This window comes from Panthera pardus, unplaced genomic scaffold (assembly GCF_024362965.1).
Source record: "Panthera pardus isolate Hobbes unplaced genomic scaffold, ASM2436296v1 HiC_scaffold_8, whole genome shotgun sequence".
NCBI classification, from domain to species: domain Eukaryota; kingdom Metazoa; phylum Chordata; class Mammalia; order Carnivora; family Felidae; genus Panthera; species Panthera pardus.
In genome coordinates, this window is record NW_026527013.1 from 583,100 (window position 1) to 602,408 (window position 19,309).

At 64.1% G+C, this 19,309-nt stretch overlaps 1 protein-coding gene across 5 annotated transcripts in view; it reads right to left on the bottom strand.

The window, feature by feature from the left end:
* The window catches only part of SBNO2 (strawberry notch homolog 2), a 50,442-nt gene that overhangs the window by 17,055 nt on the left and 14,078 nt on the right, over positions 1–19,309 (bottom strand). For 3 of the 5 annotated variants that reach the window (XM_053896786.1, XM_053896787.1, XM_053896785.1), the window contains exons 2-4: positions 18,751–18,942; positions 14,136–14,209; positions 13,422–13,533 (exon numbers count right to left, since the gene is read on the bottom strand). In XM_053896786.1, the coding sequence (XP_053752761.1) occupies positions 13,422–13,533; positions 14,136–14,209; positions 18,751–18,870 (306 nt within the window). In that variant the 5' untranslated portion in view covers positions 18,871–18,942. Of the gene's footprint in view, positions 1–3,599; positions 3,867–13,421; positions 13,534–14,135; positions 14,210–18,750; positions 18,943–19,309 lie in introns of those variants that run through there. The other 2 variants (XM_053896788.1, XM_053896789.1) reach the window with 2 other exon arrangements.

Genomic DNA, 19,309 nt, shown 5'->3' on the forward strand with positions numbered 1-19,309 from the left:
GGTACACACAATTCGGAAACCTAAATTTAAAGAAAATCGGACGCGGTGCGGGGTGTTCCCACGTCGCCCTCCCTCCCACCCCTGGTTCACAGGCACTGAGGACCTGTGTATACCCCGTTTGCACTGGATACCAAGGACACTCGGAGACCAGCCCCCAAGGGCTCCTGGGCCAGCCTGGAGTGAGCCCCCCAGCCGGAGACCCCCATGGTGCCCTGCTGGGTTCTGGTGTTCATACCACTAGCCACCAGGAGGGGGCAGTAGGTGTCCAGTTTTGCACACAGGGCCCCGGGGTGCCTGAAGCTGGGGAGGGGCAGGCCTCCTTCCCCATCCCTGAGGCCCTGCAGGCCCGGGTCAGGGGGTGGGGGCACAGCCCTCAGCCGACTCCTCATGGGGAGGGAGTCCCACAGCCCCGCCCAGACGAGGCCCTTCCAGCCGGACCTCCACAACAGAGGACCAGACCACACTGACATCTCAGGTCAGTCAGTGGGGGCATTTTGTGAGCAGGGCAGAGGCCAGTGGGGTTGGATGAGGCCGCACGTAGGAGCAACGGAGTCCCCAGGCCCTGTGCACCGTCTACGTGTCTCGGGCTGTCGGGGCCACTGGAAGGCCAGGGCCAGCCGGGTGGGATGCCAGTGCACAGGCACGGGGGGACGGCGAGGCAGACAGGCAGGGCTGGCCAGTGGGCGTCTTGGGCTCTGGGGATGAAGGGGATGCGTGGGCCTGGAGCCCGCCTGTATGCAGCTGGCTCGGCCTCCAAGACCACAGCTGAACTGGCTTCTGGGGGTGGAGGCGGCATCCTTGCAGCCCCCAGGTCCCTGAGAACAGGCCCCTGGTCTCGGCTGCTGCTCCTGCCCCACTCCATCTGTGAGGGCTGTTTCTGGAGCTCCCCTCCCATTGATCTGTGTTGGCGTCAGATCCCCATTCCTGGGTGGGGGGGTGTCTCTAAGTGATAACGTCCAGCTCGCTCCGATGCCAGAGCACACACAGCCCCAGGACCGTGCAGGCTCCGGCCCATTGTGCCCTCGGGAGGGGGTGGGCACGGAGGGGGTCAGGCCCCCCTGAGGGAGACTAAATGCGGGAGACTCTCTACCAGATGGGGTTGGTCCCAGAGCCAGGCTGGGACTCAGGATCTGTGCTGCAAAGACCACCCGTGCCCACGTCAGCTGGTGTGCCTTGACTGGATGCCACCCCGAGGCGCCCTGGTGGCAGATAGCATATGGGAAGGCAGAGGGACTGCCACTCGCTCCCGCCCCTCAGCGGTGCCAAGCCCAGACCCGTGGGAGGCGGACCCCGGTAGGACCTGCCAGCCTGGGCAAGTCCCGGCGAGGAGGCAGACAGCGGCTGGCAAGACCAGCTCAGGCAGGTGGTGGCCCAGGGAAGGTCTGCAAAAGTCTGCAGCGCTGGGTCAGAAGCAGGGAACACCATGCTCACAGTGGGAAAAGGCACAGCCGGACACTTGGGACGCCCATCACCCTCACGTGAGAGCCCAGTAGCTCACCAGGCCACAGCAGCCATCTGTGGGTTGGGGGAGGACTCAGGTGGCAGCGTGGGGTCTGGCCTGGCTATGAGGACTGCTCTCTGCCCACCAGGACCTCCTATGGACTCTGCCCCATCCCGGGGCAGCTGGGGTCAGAGGTGACCGAGCCCGAGCCTGGCAGATAACGCCAGGAGAGGCTGGGCCACAGAAGCTGGCCGCCCGCTCCCTATGAAACAGCATGGAGCACGGACCCCTGCAGGCTGCCTGGGGTGGGGGCTGGGTAGGGGTGGGGGTTGCTGTGTGTCCTGGCTAAAATCTCTCTGGGACCGCATCTGAGGGTGGCCTTCCCAGAGGATGCCAACCAAGCCCGGTCAGAGTGACAACAGCACCTGAACCCATGAAGCTGGCAGCCCCGAGGGGCCCTGAGGGGTGGCCCTGCTTCCTAAAGGGAAAACGGTCACCAGCAGTAGGATGGGCAGGTGGGGAGGAGCCCCGATGAGGTGGGTGCTCAGGGGGACCATAGCCCTGCATGGGCTGCACATGGCGACCCCCTGCCCACAAGGACCGTGTGGAGCCCGACCGGCACACCCGGCCGGAGACCAAGGTCAACGTCGGGGGTGAGGAACCTCGTGGGCAGCGGGGGCCCCAGGTGTGACGGCATGAGCCAGACACTTCGTTCAGAGCCATCGTGGGACGAACCCGGGGTGGGGGGGACATCCTGCAGGAAGCCTGTCCAGTCCTGCTCCTGACCGCCTGCCCGGGGCATCCACCGGAGAAGAGGTGGAGAAAGCGTGTCAGCCCAGTGGGGCCTAAGGAGAGTGAGAACCCGATTCACGCGGTGTCCCGATGGGGTCGTGGGACAGAACGAGGACACGGGAGGCCGAGGGATCTTTGGTCGATAATGATGTATGGGCGCCTGGCTGTCCCACCGACAGACGCACCGCGCTGAGGTGCGGTGTGAACAGGGGCCGGGGCGTGGGAACCGCGCTACCTTCAGTGACCGTGCGGGTCGCGCTGCTCCAAGACAAAAGGTATTTAACGAGCGGGGATGGGGGCGCGGCTCAGTCAACTGAGCCAGCGACTCCTGATTTTGGCTCAGGTTGTGATCCCAGGATCCCCACAGAGCGAGTGAGTGGGCTTAGAGCTGGGCCTGGAGACTGCTCCCGAACTCTCTCTCCCTCTGCCCCCTCTCCCCTGCTCATCCTCACTCACCCTCTCTTAAAAAACAAAAACAAAAACAAAAAAACGGTGGGGATGCTGCCCTCAGCAGCCCTCACCTTGATTCTTGGGCCAAAGGGAGGCAGGGCCTCAAAGCGGGTCACCAAGAGTCCCTCCCAGCTCCACTCCCTATAAGGAGTTGGCGGCAGGATGGGGCAGGAGCTGACCCCACCCAGGGGCGGCTCAGCCAGCAGCCCCCCTGTCGGGACCTGAGGCCCAGCAGCCACCAAGCAGACCTCCAAGACCAGCCAAATCCAAACGAACCCTCTGTGGGCGCCCCGCAAAGCGCCTGCCCCTCAGACCCCAGGCTCCCACCTGGCCCCATCTGCTGTGTCAGTGGGGCGGGAGCAAGCTGCTCATCCTGACAGTTTTGGGGGTCACCTGCTGTGGTTACCGTCTCGCAGCATTTTGGGGTTCCCCGCACCAGGCGAAGACCTGGCGGGACCCGGGGGAGCCGCCAAATAGTGGCCCCGCTCTGGCCACAGACCGCCGGGTGGGGACAGGATGGCCCCCACCCCAGACCTGCTCTGGGCCTTCCCTGGGGCGAGGGGGGGTTGCTGCACACACTCAGACCCCAGGAATGCCCTGCAGAGACAGGCTCTGTCACGCGGGCCCCGGGGAGGGGCTGGACCCCTTCCCGGAGCCCCGGGGGGCCGGAGGAGGGCCGGAGGGCCGGGGCGCTCCTACCTGGCCAATCGGAGCCCGAGCGGACGGCACTCCGCCAGCTCCGTCCCGGGGCACCCCGGACGCTGTCGAGGTCGGGCGCTGAGCCCTGGGGGCGGCAGGGCGCAGCCCGGAAGGTGCCGGCCGCGCACCTGCGCGCCCCAGGCCCCGCGGCCCCGCTCCGAGGACGCGGGCGGCCGCCTTCCCCGCCCGGAGCCCCGCGGGCGGCGCGGAGGGTTACCTTGTTGAGAGCCGCGAGGTGCAGCCAGAGCCGCAGCTGGGACATGGCGCGGCCGCGGCGGGTCCCGGGAAGGCGGCGGGCGGCTCCCTCCGGACCGCGGCCGCCCGGCCGCTCTCAGCCCGGCTGCATTTGCATGTTGGTTTAGTCACCGCCAGCGCCGACTTCCCCTAAGGCGGCTGACTTTCAGGAAATGATGGCCGCCTGGGAAGTCAGGGTGATTACTGGCAGAGCGAGAATTCCTGTACTGGGCGGAATCTAGCCACAGACCTCTCGGCGGGGCCGGGCCCCCGCCCGCCGGCTCGCACCCTGCCGCCCCGGCGCCCCCCACCGCCCACCCCGCCGCCGCCGGGGGCCGGGGGAACGCGGGGGGCCCCTCCCGGCCGGCCCGCCTCGGTTTCCCCAGACCGCAGGGCGGCCGGTCCGGGCGCCCTAAGGCCCGGCCGGTGCCTCCACGTCCCCTCCGGGCAGCTCCCGGGCTTGGACAGGGGCCTTCACCAGCTGCCCCCAAGCACCCGGCAGCCGTCTCCGCTGCCTCGCTGGGCTCACGCCCCCCAGCCCCCGGCCTTTGCTCACGCTACCGCCTCACCTGGAGTGGGCGCGCCCCCTCGGGACCCCGGCCCCCACCGTGCTCCTTCTCCTGGAACTTTGCCAAGGGGTATGGCTGCCCCCGACACCCCCATTCTTTCCTCTCCGGGCCTGCGCCTGCACCCCTCGGCCCGCACAGAGGGTGGGACACAGGCAGGGCTCGCAGGCAGGGGGTGTGAGGCCCTGGCGAACCCTGTGGGGTCAGGTGTCCTCTTCTCCGGGAAACAACTGTTGCTTTTAGAAAACCCACTTTGGGGGCGCCTGGGTGGCTCAGTCGGTTAAGCGTCCGACTTCGGCTCAGGTCATGATCTCCGGGTTCGTGGGTTCGAGCCCCGCGTCCGGCTCTGTGCTGACAGCTCGGAGCCAGGAGCCTGCTTCCGATTCCGTGGCTCCCTCTCTCTCTGCCCCTCCCCCACTGGGGTGTGCATGCGTGTGTGTGTCTGTGCGCATGCGTGTGTGTGTGTGTGTGTGTGTGTGTGTGTGTGTGTGCGCGCATGCGTGTGTGTGCGTGCGCGCTCGTGCTCTCTCTCAAAAATAAATAAGCTTAAAAATGTTTTTAAAAGAAAAGAAAACCCACCCGGTAGGGTGTTTGTGCCACGTAGCCGTCACTTGGCTGAGAGGAGCAAGCTGGTGAGGCGAGCCTCGCAGCATAGGCTGGGGGGGCATGGACACACGAGGGGCTCTCGCTGGGGAGAGACCCCGGGCCGCGGGCCTGGTCAGGGACAATGAGGGACCGCGGGGTCCAATGCTGCAGACGCAACGAGGCCACCGTGGCTGCCCCTGTCCTGCCCGCACCTCACGGCCGGCAGACGCCCGAACCCCGACAACGGGAGGGGAGGGCCGGGCCCGGCTGGACCCACCGCGTGTGCAGGGGAAGCGCAAAGGGCGACCAGCCGGCAGAGAGCCGCTCGGCACCGTCAGGCAACGAGCAAACGCAAACCGAAACCCGTGAGACACCACCTCCCGGCCGGCCGCCGGGACCGCGCCACTCGGCCGACTACGGCTAAGCGTCAGCGGAAGTGGAGGAACCAGAACCCCGGCTGGCGGTGGGGACGAGAAGCGGGGCGGTCTGTCTGGAAGACAGGCCCGCGGTCAGTTCCTCGTCAGGTCGACCCCAGGGTCACCACACGACCCCGCGACCCCGCTGCCGGGTCCACACCCGAGAGACACGAACACTCACGTCCACGCAACCCCCACCCGCACGCCCACAAATGACCACGTCCCCCGCGCACGCGCACAGATGACCGGGTCCACCGCGCACACGCACGTCCCTCGGCCGCCAGCAGGGGCGAGGCAACCCCCCCCCCCCCCACCCCCCGCCGCCGCGGAGGAACCCTGAACACGCGACGCTCAGGGAGCCAACCAGACACGAGAGGCCCCACGGGGTGTGAGTCCGACTGTGTGAAACGTCCAGGACGGGCTCATCCATGACGGGAAGGGGGCTCATGGGGGCCGGGGATGGGGAGGTGATGGCTGATGGGGACAGGGTTGCTTTTAGATGAGGAATGTTCTGGAATTAGAGGTGGTGGTTGCACAATTCTGTGAATTTACTTAAAAGAGTGGCTTTTACTATTTTTTTATAACAGTTTTTATTCTTTTTTTTTTTTTTTTTTTTAAGTAGGCTCTACACCCAGTATGGGGCTTGAACTCACCACCCTGAGATCAAGAGTCATGCACTCTACCAGTGGAGCCAGCCAGGCGCCCCAAAAGCATGGATTTTAAGGCATGTGGATTCTCAGTTTTATTTTCATTTATTAAAGTTCGTTTATTTATTTAGAGAGACACAGAGACAGTGTGAGCAGGGGAGGGACAGAGAGAGGGAGAGAATCCCAAGCAGGCTCCCGTGTCAGCACAGAGCCTGATGCCGGGCTTCAGCTGACGAACCGTGAGATCACGACCTGAGCCGAAACCAAGAGTTGCATGCTTAACCAACTGAGCCACCCGGGCGCCCCGACTCAGTTTTAAATGTGTATTTTTGAGAGGCACACACGGGGCGGAGAAGGGGCCAGAAGATCCCAAGCAGGCTCCTCCGTGCTGACAGCCCAACGCGGGGCTCGAACCTACAAACCGTGAGATCGTGACCTGAGCCAAGTCGGACCCTCAACCGACTGAGCCCCCCAGGCGCCCCAGTTCTGACTCCGTTTAAAAATAATCACTGGGAACTGAAATAAAAGATGAACGCAGTGCCTGGGCCAGGCTCTCATTATCAGATTTAGCATAAAGTCCATCAAGTTTCCGGCACAGTTACTGACCTCTGAGTATCCGTCCCCCAAATCTCGGCACCAGACTGATGGGCAAGGGTGGCCCTGAGGAGACAGGGAAACCGGGTGGGGGTTCCCACGCCAAGAAGTCAGCACCCTCAGGGCTGTCCTGCGCCGCCCCCCCCCCACCCCCGCCCCCGGTGGCTGCAGGCTGTGCGGGTCTGCTACGTGTCTGGACGGGGGTGGAGGGGCCGAGGGGGGGGTCTGGGCAGAGGCCCCGGCACCAGTGTGAGTGGGGTCGTGACCAGGGACGTGACTGGTTCCGCCCCCGTCTGGCTGCGTCTGGGCCGCAGTGCTGTCTGGCGGGACCCTCTCTCTGGCCCCAGACTGACCCTCTGCCCTGTGGCCAGGCCACGTACAGAGGGGCGGGCGAGGCCCAGCTGCCCCGGGATTCCCAAGACCCTCCCGGTCTGTTTTGGGCTCTCCCCTCCCCACTAGGCCCCCACAGCAAGCCTGTGCCCAGGTGGCTGCGTGTCCTGACTTACGGCAGAGGGTGTGGTGGGCATTGCAGGCTCCCCTCAGGCACACTGCATTGCTGGAATGTTCCTGTTGAGGGGTGAATTGTGTCCCCCCCAAATGACATGTCCAAGTCTTGACCCCCTAGTGCCTGTGGAGGGGACCTTATTTGGGTATAGAATCTTTGCCAATACAATCAGTTAAGATAAGGTCGTACAGGAGTCAGGTGGGCCCAATCCGGTGACCGGTGTCCTGGTAGGAGGGAAATCCGGACACAGGTGCGTGGGGAGGCAACCACAGGCCACGGGGGCAGGCGCCGCTGCAGGTGGCACAGGCCAAGGGACATCTGCAGCCCCCAGGACCCTCCCTCTGACCTCGGACTTGTGGCCCCAGAACTGGCGCCAGGTCTCCCTGCTTGCGGTGCTCTCTGGGGGCCGCCCCAGCTCCCACGGCCCCCTGAGACACTGCTGCCATAGCCCACTGTCGTGGGGACAGCAGCCCCCGCCAGAAAACTGACCCTGACCACCCTGTTGCCATCAGGAGAGGCTGGAGCTCTGCTCCCTGTGGCCAGACCCTGACCAAGGGCTTTTCTGCAGGCCTCACAGCCCCTCCCTCCCGTCCTCGTCCCTGTCCCCGGTTCCCGGTGTCCCAGTTGCTGCGCAGAGACCCTCTGGAGACACCTGTGCTCCCCGTCGCCACCTGTCTGCGGCCCTTAGTACAGACCACGGAGCGGGGCTTCCTTGGCCATGGCGCTCGGCATGGACCACGGAGCTGGGGGCGGGGGTGGGGCTGGGTTCTCGGCCGCGGCTCAGAGTGAACCGACGGGCTTCCTTTGAGAGGAAACCTCGCGCTCGCTCGGTTTGCCGATGCCGGTAACTCCTGGGAGCCTGCTGGCGGGGCGTGCCGGGCCTCCGATCCCTGCTGAGATCCATTTGCAGGGCGTCCGTGCCGCCCGCCCCTCACTGGAGAGCTGCTGAGAGTTCGCAAAGCACTTTTCTGAGCTGTGACCTCATCCTGGCTTCCCAGAAGCCCCAGGCCAGCAGACGGAAAGCGTCCTCGCTGAGTGGATGCGGGACCCACCCGAGACGCCTGGACTCTCAGGGTGGACGCCCGCTCCAGTAACAGAGTGAGGGGGGCTCAGTGTGTAAAGAAGTGCCCTCCCCCAGAGTCCAGCTGAGACGTTAGGGGTCCAGGTGACCTTGGGAGGAGGGGTCGGGGCAGCCCCCACTCCCAGGGAACGCGTCTGCGGGGGGCGGGCGGGGGGGGGGGGGAAGCAGTGAGGATGAGCACTGGGGGTGTAGCAGGGAGGGTCGGGTGGTCACGCCCACAACCAGGACCCCAGATACCAGGGTGGGGAGAACGCGGGGGAGGGCCTGAGGGGCGGGGCAGCGAGGGCTGCAGGCACGAGGCCTTGGGAGGGCGGCGCTGCGACGTCGAGTCCTTCACCCGCCGCCACGACTTCAACATTTCCCCAAGTACCTCCCCCCAATCAGATTCAGGTCCACAAAGAAGCCGGTTACCGATGTTCACAGCAGCACAATTCACAGTCACCCAAATCCACGCTGCGGGAACAACCCAGATGCCCAACGAGGGGTAAACGGGCCCCCACAACACAGCCACCACGGACGCGCACGTCCACCGAGGACCGTGTCCGCCGCGCACGCGCACGTCCCTCGGCCGCGAGCAGGAGCGAGGTTCCCGCCCCCGCCGCCCCGCGGACGGACCCCCGAACACGCGACGCTCAGGGAGGGAACCCGACTCGAGAGGCCACGCGGGGTGTGAGTCCGCGTGTGTGAAACGTCCAGAACGGGCTCGTCCCCTGCCGGGAAGGGGGTTTCCTTTTGGGGTGATGGAACATTCTGGAATTACATGGAGGTGCTAGTTGCATAACCCGGTGAATTTGCTAAGTCAGTGAGTTGTGTGACACACAAATCATATGTCACCTAAAAGTCAAGAACGAGTGAAAAGCCACGCACTCACACCCAACACACAGTGCTCCCGGCGGTGGGAGACCCCACGTGGGGCCCCTCGACTATCCAGGTCGCTAACAGACGTGGGGGCCTCAGTGGCTCTGTGCCACGCACGGTGAGAAGGGGCCCTTCCCTGGGGAAGCAGGTGGCATGAAGGCTGAGGCAGGGACCTCAGGGAGTGGGCCTGGGCCATTCCTAGTGGCTACAAGGGAGGACACAGAGGGACAGAGGCTCCGACAGCCAAACAGAAGCAGCGGATAGCACCTGACCGTAGCCCGTGTCGTCGCCAACATGACTGAGTAAGGGAAGGCACAGCTCTCCCTACGGAAGACCTCCGGCTGATCGACACGGCGGAGCAAGGACACAAACGTCTGCCAGCCAGACCCCGTGGCGGCCGTCACTGCAGGCAACGTCTACCGGCGCCTGGTGAAATCCACCCCCCTCCCCACCACAAGGGACCAGGGTCCCTGACGCACCCTCGCAGGGGGAGAGGGGAAAATGGCAGCGACCTGACAGTGGATGGGGGACAGGGAGGCGCGGGGCTGGAGGGCAGGACCGTCAGCGGTAAGGCACACCAACGCCAGCAGGCTTGGAAGTGACGCCCCAGGAGGACGCGGCGCCCCGTCTGCGGGACTCCTGTCAACAACACAGAACCCCTCCTTAGCGTGAGGGCCCCAGGCCAGCCCACGCAGGGGCCCTCGGCGGCGACCGACCAGCTCTCTACAGAGGCCTCGGGGCCCCAGCCCCGGCCCTCGGGTCAGTCACTGGTGCTGTGCAGGGGCTACTCTCTGCGCCGTGATAATGGACCGTGGTTCCAGAAGACAACAACGTGCCAGGACACTGGGCAAACGAGTGACAGTGTTCGAGGAGTGTTGGTACTGTTTTTGCAACCTCCCTATAAGCTAAAGTGCTTTAAAAGTCATCTCGTCACGAAAACCTTAACGAACAAACAGCAAAAGAGAGTATCAGACCTTAAATTTATAGATAACCCCTGGGTGCATGGGCCTTCCGAACTGGAACCTGGGCCCCTGGGCTCTGGGCCTCTGCAGGGGGCTCGTGGTTTGAACGCCAGGCCCGCCCCGCAGGGCAGAGCCACCTCAGAGTGGGGGTTAGCCTTGACCTCCTGCATTCCTGACAGCAGGGTCCCACAGGATGTGGGCCCCACCTGGGTGTCTATAAAACAGGAACCCTGGCATGCCTGATGGACTCAGCCAGTAGAGCATGCAACTCTTGATCTTGGGGTCATGAGTTCAAGCCCCATTTCGGACATACAGTTTACTTAAAAATAAAATTAAAATTAAGACAACAACAACAACAACAACAATAAAACAAGGACCCCACATAAAGGCGTGACCAACCTGCCACCAATTGTCCTGGGTCTGGGTCGGCTCATGTACAGAACCAGGGGAGGTTCCTGGTTCCTGGTACAGAACCCGGTACCCCTAACATCCAATGATTCAGCCCTAGGCACAACAGAAGGAACAAAGGCCCTCAGACAGCAAAGCCAGAGCCAAGACCAACCACAGGACTGGGAACCAACGCCATAAGCAGTCCCCGGGGAGATGGGCGTGGGATGCCGACCCCAAGGAACTGCTCCGTGCCCCAGAAGGACGCTGGGAGAGAAGCTTTCTCTTTGCAGGCAACAAGAGTCACACAGCTCCTCTCCTTTCTCATTTTGCTTTGGCTGCTAGGAAACTCAGAGCTCAGGTTTAGTTAGGAGGAGGTACGTTAAGGCCTGCAGGCCTACGTCCACTCCTTGCCCCAGCCCAGCTCTGGCGTTTCTATTCCAATTTCTTCTGACTTCTACAACAGTGGGGACATTTCGAGAGTGTGCCAGGGGCCACGTGAGGGCTTCACATGGTCCATCAGATTTCTCTTGCCACTGTAATGAACTACCACAAACCTCATGGCTTAAAATAGCACACGCTTATTACCTTATGGTTCTGGAAATCAGAAGTCCAAAACGGAGAGCTATGTTCCTCCCCGGGGCCCCAGGGACAGCCCTCTCCCCCCTTTTATGGCTTCCAGAGGGGGCGCATCCTGGGACCACAGCCCCTCCTCATCCTCACGGCCAGCAGCGCGGGGTCTGCCTGTCTCTCTGCCTCTGACCCTCTGCCTCCCTCTCGAGAGGGCCTTGTGAGGCCTCCGGGCCCCCCGGAGCACCCAGGGTTACCCCCGCCTCGGGGGCCTTGACGAGGTCCCCTCTGCTGCGTGAGGGGACAAGTCCCCAGTCCCACGATCAGGACGGGGACGTCTTTGAGGCTGTCCCTTTGCCTGTCACCATGGTGATGTTATTTGGTCAGTTAGGAACGGAGGGTGTCTGCGGTGGGTCCACTGGCTGAGGCACAGCTGTGAAGGGCCTCGAATGCCAAGCTCGGTCTCGCCCCTTCCTGTCCTCGCTCACAGGCCCAGGGGTCACGAGGGAGGTGATGGAGACCCACAGGGCCTCAAGACCCTTCACCGCATCTGAACTTTGGTCTCACATCTGTCAATCCCACACTTGGCACGGGGTGAGATTTTGTTTGAAGAAGCGGCTTTAGAAAAAAGATCTGGGTTCAAGGTGCCCCCGGCAGGGTAGGCTCCCGCCACGTTCAGCAGATGCTCAGTAGGTATCCGTGGGATGGAGGCAGCTGAGCTCCCCTGCACATGATGAGAAACGGGCGCGGTGGCCCCGAGGGGGTCTTGGTGGAAGAAAGCGTGTCTGCTCCGGGCAGAGCCAGGAGCAGCTGTGCAAGCCGAGTACATGAGACACCGTCGGGGGACTGGGGCCAGGGCGGCGGGGGGGGGGGGGGGGGGGGGCTACTGGGGCGGGGCCTGCGTGCACCCGAGCCTCAGCTTCCCCGTCCGTGCGGCAGGTGACGCCCCAGCGTGGGCGTCAGCATCACGGGACGCCACGTCTGGATGTGGAGCTGTGTCGGGGACACGTGCGGAGGAACTTCATCGGGGCTCAGAGCCAGGCAGGGCCGCCAGCCCCGAGGCACGGCAGGCCAGAGAGGGTCTCGGGCCGTGGACGGACCAGCTGCGTCCCGGGCTGGGCGACGGCGGCCGCCAAACAGAGGGGCCAGGGCATCCCTTGCGGGACGGGGCCCCGTCCACAGGGCCCTCCCATCCCCCTCCCACTGACTCCTCACCCTGGGAGGTCTGGGGGCCAGATGAGGCCGGCGTGCGCCCCCAAGGACCAGGGGGGCCCCTGTGCTCCCATCTCCTCCAGGCCTGGCCAAGTCGTTTCCTGGGCGGCCACAAAGCGTCCCAGATGGAGAGGGAGGACTTAAACAACACACCGGTGTGCCCCAATGGCCCTGTGGGGGAGACACCCCAGGTCAAGGTGTCACGGGCCGCGATCCCTGGGAGGCTCCAGGGGAGGCCCCTCCTGCCTCGCCCAGCTCCTGGCATCCCTGCTCGTGGCCGCGTGGCTCACTCTGCCTCGGGGTCACGTGCTTCCTCTGTGTCTGTCTCTCCTCCTTTAGGGTTAGGGCCATCGTGATCTGGGATCACCTCATCTCCATCTTGAGCGAAATGACACCCACAGAGACCCTGTTTCCAAAAACGGTCTCATTCCGAGGCTCTGGGTGGACCCGGATTTGGGGGACACTGGTCCAGGCTCCAGATCCCTGCCCGGCCAGGCCGCGTGGACAACGGCCAGCCTCCTGAACTGCGCTTGTCTGGCTCTAGCGGGTTTGAGCTGACAGGTCCGAGCCACAGCCTCCCAGACTGCCACCCCCACAGGCCCCCACTTCACAGGGAAAACAGGCTCAGGGGAGCTGAGCCTCTGGGGCCCTCCAAGCTGGCCGGTTCCCAAACTGCGTGCCACAGCGAAACCACTGGGGCCATGGATTCCAAACTTCCCAGGGAGACCACGCTGCCCGGCTGCTGCCAGCCCCAGCTTCCGATCGCCCTGGGCTCCTTCCCACGAATCTTCTTGCGGGGCCCGGTGTCCGGGCCGCCACGAGAAGTCGCGTGCCATTAGAGACGCCTGCCGGGGAGGGTCCCCCCGATTCTCCAAAAAAAGAGATCGCACGTATCTCTTCCTTCGGTTTGGGTGGGTGACGCTCTCCAAATAGCTGCTGTTTGGGGACATAAATGCCAACAACGGGGTTTGTGCCGGACGGAACGTCGTTCTGGCCAGGGGCGCGGGGAACACGGCGGACCCTTGCCGAGACGCTAAGTAAGGCACCCAGACGGAGCAGGCGCGGGGGCCTCTGCCCAGGAGAGGAAGGCGCTAAGGTCTGGGAAAAGCGGATCAGATGCTCCACGGTACCGCCCCACAACCCACGGCGGGGGCGTGAGCAGCACGCGGACAGGTGTGGCCCCTAGCCCAGCTCTCGCGCTGCCCGGAAGCCGCCCTGACAGGCCCACGCGGGCGTGGCTGTGAGTCGGGAGCCCTCAGGCCAGGCCTGCAGTAGAGGGGAGCACTGGCTATTCCCAAGTACAAGCCGGGGCTCCATGCGGCCCTGAGCCCAGCCCGGGGCCCGGCCAAGGCCACCAGTGCGTGGCACGGGCCTCCGGGAGCACGTGGGGATCGAAGGGTGACTCTGGCTCCAGGTCCCTACCTGAGGAAAGTCGCCTGTCTTTGGCAGGAAGCTGGGGGTGGCGGCGGAAGGTCCGCAGCTGGTGTCCGCGCAGGGCTGGCTGACGATGAAGGAGGTGGAGTTCATGAACTGGCTGCGGGCAGACAGGGAAGGTCAGCCATCAGGAGCCTAAGGGAGGGCTCTGGCATCCGAGACACTCAGCTCGGAGCAGAGGCCCCCGTGCCCCCGTCCCCGAACACAGTGCCCCGGAGAGACCTCAAGCCTCTGGCTCCGTGCTCTGGGTCCTTTCCATAGGCCATTCCTCGGCCTGGTTGTGGGCCCGCTCCCCCGGCAAACTCCTACTGACTCTTCAAAACCCAGGTCGCCATTGCCCTCTGCAGGCAAGTGCCCTCCCCGCTCCTTTGCCCCCAAAGTTCTCCCCCGCTGCCCAGGGCCACCCCCTGACCAGAGGGTACCCACGGAGCCCTCCCAGGATCCTTCATCCCTCCCACCTTTGCCCTTTTTCCTGGCGGGCTCTTTCTAAGACAAGTCACGGCCGGTCAGTCTCGGCTGCCTCCGTGTGGCCAGGGCGCAGCCCACGGCCCCCTCAGCAGGACACTGAAGCCCCTCACTTGCCACGAGCTCTAGTTTCGTTTAACCAGTGGCTGCAGAGCCACGGAAGGCCTCGAGGGCACTGTGGCCACCCAGCGGGACGTGGCGGGGCTTGCCCGGACCCTGGAGGCCAGAGGAACTTACTGGCTTTCGCTGGAGAAGGCTGGGTACGGCGTGGGCGAGAAGGGGCTCCACCACGGGTAGTGCAGCATGGTGTTCTGGAACAGACCAAGAGCGTCAGGAGGGGCTGCCCTGTGGAAGGGGCGGGGGGCTCCTCAGTGAGGAGGGGGTGAGGACTCTGCGACCCCGTCCAGGTAGAAACGTCACCCTGTGGCGTCCCACCTGGGTCACCTAGGAGTCACTTAACCACCTGACAGCTCGGGGCCTCAGTCTGCCCATCGGCATGGGAGAGCCCACCGAGGGGAACTCGTCCACACCCATGAAGGGCTCGGGCCCGGGCCTGGTGTGCCGCTGCTGTAGGCCTCTCTGTGCGCAGGGCGGGGGTGGGTAGGTGTGACCCACCTCCGGACTGGAGTGCCTCCAGAACCCCTGAAGGGGCCTGGGCAGCCGATCCGAGGGTCTGACCGGGAGCCCCCATTTCACACAGGATCCAGGCGTGCTGGTGGGCCAGGGACTCTGCATGGAGGCCCCCCGTTCTAGAAAGCGCAGGGTGGGACTGGGCGAGAAGCAAGGCCGCATGAGCTCCCCCCTCCAATCCAGCCCCGAGGGAGGCGCCCGTGTGGCAAAGAGGACTTCGTTAGAGGGGCTCCCACCAGCGCCAAGGACCGGTCCCCCGCCCCAGCCCCCTCCCGGGACGGGGGAGAAGGGACAAGAGCCTGGCCTTCTGAGAACTCCCTCTGGCCAAGGGTGTTCCTGGAAAGCCCCAAGCCTGTCTGGCCCAAGAGTGCAGCACAGGTAGGGGTCCTGGGGAGCCTGCTTTGAGAAACACCGATGGCAGGCTGGAAGAATGAGCCTGAGGTCAGCGGGGACTTGAGGGGCCCTGCACTGGGCTCTGATTGGACCGACTCAGGGTGGAGGGCTGTGGACACTCACGCCCCCCGCCTTCCGTACGAAAGAAGTGGCTCGTCCCACCTTGACACACAGCCTGCCGAGCAGGGGTCCCTCCCCTAACCCACAACGCGGCCCACATGGGACCATGTCGGGGAGGTCCCCGACCAGCGGTGGAGAGAGGCCTGTTGGCAGCCGTCACTGTCCCCTACTCGTCCTAGCTGGTTCTGCCAGACGGCACGTCCAGAGACGGAAGCGCAGCGGCCTTCCCGCTGGTCCACGCGGGTCCTGCTCCTCAGCGAGGCCGCCGGGAACCGATCCCGCAGCCACCGCTTCCTCCCGCTCACGGGACCCGTGAACGACAGCTGGCCCGGAACCAGCCCAGATGGCGGGGAGACCAGGCGCCCTTCTACATATGGCGCCTGTGTCTGGGAGGGAGGAGCCGGCCCTGACTTCCCATCACTGTGCGTTTCCCCCCAACACCCCACCCCTGCAGGGCGGTCGGTGGCCAGACGTCCAGCCGCAGAGAGCCAGAACTTAGGAAGGAGAGACGCACGCCCCGCGAAGGGGCTGTGCCTGCTCTTCTGGCGTCTGCCCGGGCTGTAAGATAAGAGCAGCTCCAGCACGAAGGCTGGAGGAATCATGGAGGAATCGCCGTGGAAGCCTCCGGAAGGCTCCCCCTCCGGGGCACTCCCGGAACACTTCCACAGCAGAGACCATACTCAGCCGCTTCAATGAACTGGCATAGACCATCCCAGGCGCACACGTGGCACCGTGGGCACACAGCAGGCAGGGCCGGCCTCAAGGCTTCAGGGGGCTCCCGGCGGTGGAGGGCCTTCATTTACTCAACCTTCTCCGCCGCACCCAGAACCCCAGGTCTTCTAGGACCTTGGGGCTTCAGCCAGGAAGCCGGAGGGTGGGAGGTCACTCCTCCCCCAGCTCAGGGGCACCACACAGCTGCCAATCAGAGCCCACCTCGGTCTTTCCCACTTGAGGCCGGAAGGGTGGCCACACCTTTAGAGGGCAGGCCCCTGGGTCATGATTGGTCCAGAGAGGAGCCCCTGAACCCAGCCAGCCAATCAGAGGTTTCCTTGGGATTTTCCGCTTAAGGCCAGAGGTACGTCTTTGCCTTTAGAGGGCAGGCCCCTGGGACATGATCGGTCCAGAGATGGATGCCTGACCCCTACCAGCCCATTCGAGCCTGCCTGGGGATTTCAGGTGGAGACGGAGAGGCTGGCCTCTCCTGGGGAGAGGCAGGCCCTGGGACATTAATCCAAGGCTGCCCAGGCCACCTGGAAGCTGATGTAAGAAGAGAACACTTTCACTAGGGCAGCAGATAAAATAAGGCTGCCACATAAAACACAGGGTGCCCAGTGAAATTGGCATTTCTGATAAACGACAAACAATTTTTAGTGTAAATGTTGCATAGAACACACACGCTAAAATATCACTTGCGTTTACGTGAAACTTACGTTTCATTCAATGTCTGCGGTTTCAGTTGCTAAATCTGGCCACCTCAATGACACTGGCAGTCCTGGGGTAGGTCTCCTTCTCCTGACGGTGGCTCAGCCCAGCCAGGACAGATGAAGGGGGGTGGCACCAAGTATCCTGACCACACCGACCACATACACGCTCAGCGTCAGCGGGAGCTGCACCCAGAGTGGCCCGGGTAGGGGGCAGCCCTCACAGCTGGTAGCTCACCAGGGACAGGCTCAGTGTACAGCCTGGGGAGGAGTGGCCCAGCCTCAGAAAGAGCCAGAGTCGGGCTCGGAGAGGCACATCCCTTGCCATGGGTCCCCACGGCAGCCCAGGCGTGCCCCCTCCTCCCCGTCGGCATACGGGCCACCATCGAGAGGGTGTGGCCCCAGCCCAGAATCCGTGACCCTACCCAGTGCTCCTTCCGACCCAGGAATTGATTCAGAAGGACACCCTCCTGCCCAATCCATGGGGACGGGGTGGGGGGGGGGGCACACAGTGCTATTTATAGCAGCAGAAAACTGGAATCACCCCAAAGGCCCAACAATAGGGAAATCATTAAGCAAGTTATGGGATGCCGACAAGAAGGAGTCCTGCAGCGCTGTTAAGAATGACAAAAGCACGCTCTGAGACTACAAAGTGGCGGGACATAGAGCCCACACACTGACTGCCAGGGGCCAGATGGCACGTGGGGAACAGGAAGCCATCGCCATGACGACGCGGGCAGAAGTTCAGAGGGGAGCAGGGGGACACGGAGGGTCAGGGGACGTGTGGACACAGCTCCAACAGGAAAGGGAGAGAGAGGAGGCACACGGTGACGTCTGGGACCCTGGCCAGAGGCGCTGGACGACAGCCGAGGCCTGGAAGTGTTACCTTCGGGGGTAACTCATTTCTGCCTTCCCCAGACTGATGGCTCACCTACACAACTTCTGTCCCGCGCCTCTTACGTGAGGGTACCACGTGGGCACATCTGGACGGAGACCGAATTCTGCCTTCCCAGGTTCCTCCTGATGGTTCTGGGCATCGGGCCCTGAGCTAGCCTGACCCCAGCGGCCCACTTCCCGGCTCCTCTCAAACCCAGGCTCGATCCTTGCTCTCTCTTGCCACCCGGCCCTCCTCCCGGCCCCAAACCAGCAGGACCGAGGGGCAGACGGCAGCTGACGCTTTCCTGAAGGAGGGACCCCGTGGCAGCCCCAGCCACGTGCACCCCTTGCCACTGTGTCCCGACACCCTTCTCCCTCCCTTCCCGGCAGCTCGAGTCTCTCTACTCAGAAACACCATTTGCTTTTCTACAGGAGAAAGAACCCTGGTTTCGCCCCAGAAACTGGGAGCGGGGGGGCTCCAGGCCTGACTTGGTGCACAATTCTGAACCCTTCTCTCCACGGGGCCCTTTGCAGCTGCTGGGACCTGTGGTGGTTTTACTACTTGAGATACTTCACTAGCTGTCAGGACCTAGGAGCAACTGAGACGCCCTCCAGCAGGTAAACCGGTCCATAAACACGCAGTGGCCCGGCCCAGACGAGGGAATGTTACTCAGCACTAAAAACGGGCCATCGAGCCGCACAGAGACACGGGGGAGCCTCAGACGCACAGCACTCGGTGACAGAAGCCAGGCTGAGGAGGCGACACACGGGGTGGTTCCCAGTCCAGGATGCTCTGGACGAGGCAGGACCGCGGAGGCACGGCTGCCGGGGTGGGGGAGGGTGAATGGGAGGAGCACAGGAGTTTCAGGGCCGTGGGTCTACTCCGGACGACACCGTGGTGGTGGGCAGGTGTCCGTGACATTCGTCCGAACCCACGGGGTGTGCCGCACCGGGAGCGACCTCGTGTCCGCTGTGGACCGTGGTTCGTCACGTTCGGTGCTGGCTCATCCGTTGTGATAACTCAGCAGGGTCGCCAATGAAAAACGTTATCGATGGGGAAAGTGGGAGAGGTGGAAACTTTCTGTCCAATTTTTCTATAAACCCTAAACTGCTTAAGACACAAAGTCCATTAAATTGAAAATAGGAAACCTTGGTAAAAAAGCCCACGTCACAGAGGCCCCAGCCCCTGTCCTGCAGGGAAGGCGGCGGCAGCCCTGGCCTGAGCGTCTCCCTGAGGGCCCGTCACGGCCTTGGCAAACACACCTGACGGCAGGCGGGCACCCCGAGGCGTCCCCCTGCCGGGCTGGGGACTGGGACGTCTGCTCGAGGCCCTGGAAAGGGGAGCTGCGGCCGCACCCGACCGCGAGGGCAGCGTCCCGCCCCGAGGCCGACCGCGGATGGCGGGGGCTCACCTGGACGCCGGACCCGCACAGCGGGGTCTGCAGCGGCGGCGGGCTGTACAGGATGCCGCCCGCTGGCGGGGGTTCGTGCTGAGGAAACTCGCCGTCCATGGCGGGCCCCACTGCCAGCATCGGGCGGCTCCACGACCCAGGCCGCCGAGGCGTCTATCTGGGCTTCTTGCTCCTGGGCGGCGGCATCATGACCTGGGGGGAGAGACGGCACATCCCGAGGTCAACCTCTGAGGAGTCCCTGCGAGGCTGGTGCCGAGGGGGTGGGGTCAGCACAGCAGGCCCCTGATACGGGAGGGTGTGAGCCGAGGCTCCCCCAATGTCGCAGCGGTGACAGGCGCCCCTCTGGGTTCCTGGACTCTTCCCGGGGGCTGTGCTGGCGCAGGGAGGGGGCCCGGACCCCAGCTCAGCCTGAGCGTGCTAGGGTGCTCGAGCAACCCCTCGGCTGCCGGGACAGGAGTGCACGCGCCCCCCCCCCCCCCCCAAGTGGGGCTCCTGGCCACAGAGAGGGGCCTGAGACAGAAAGACCAGCCCCGGGGACAGATCTCCAGGACGGTGGCAG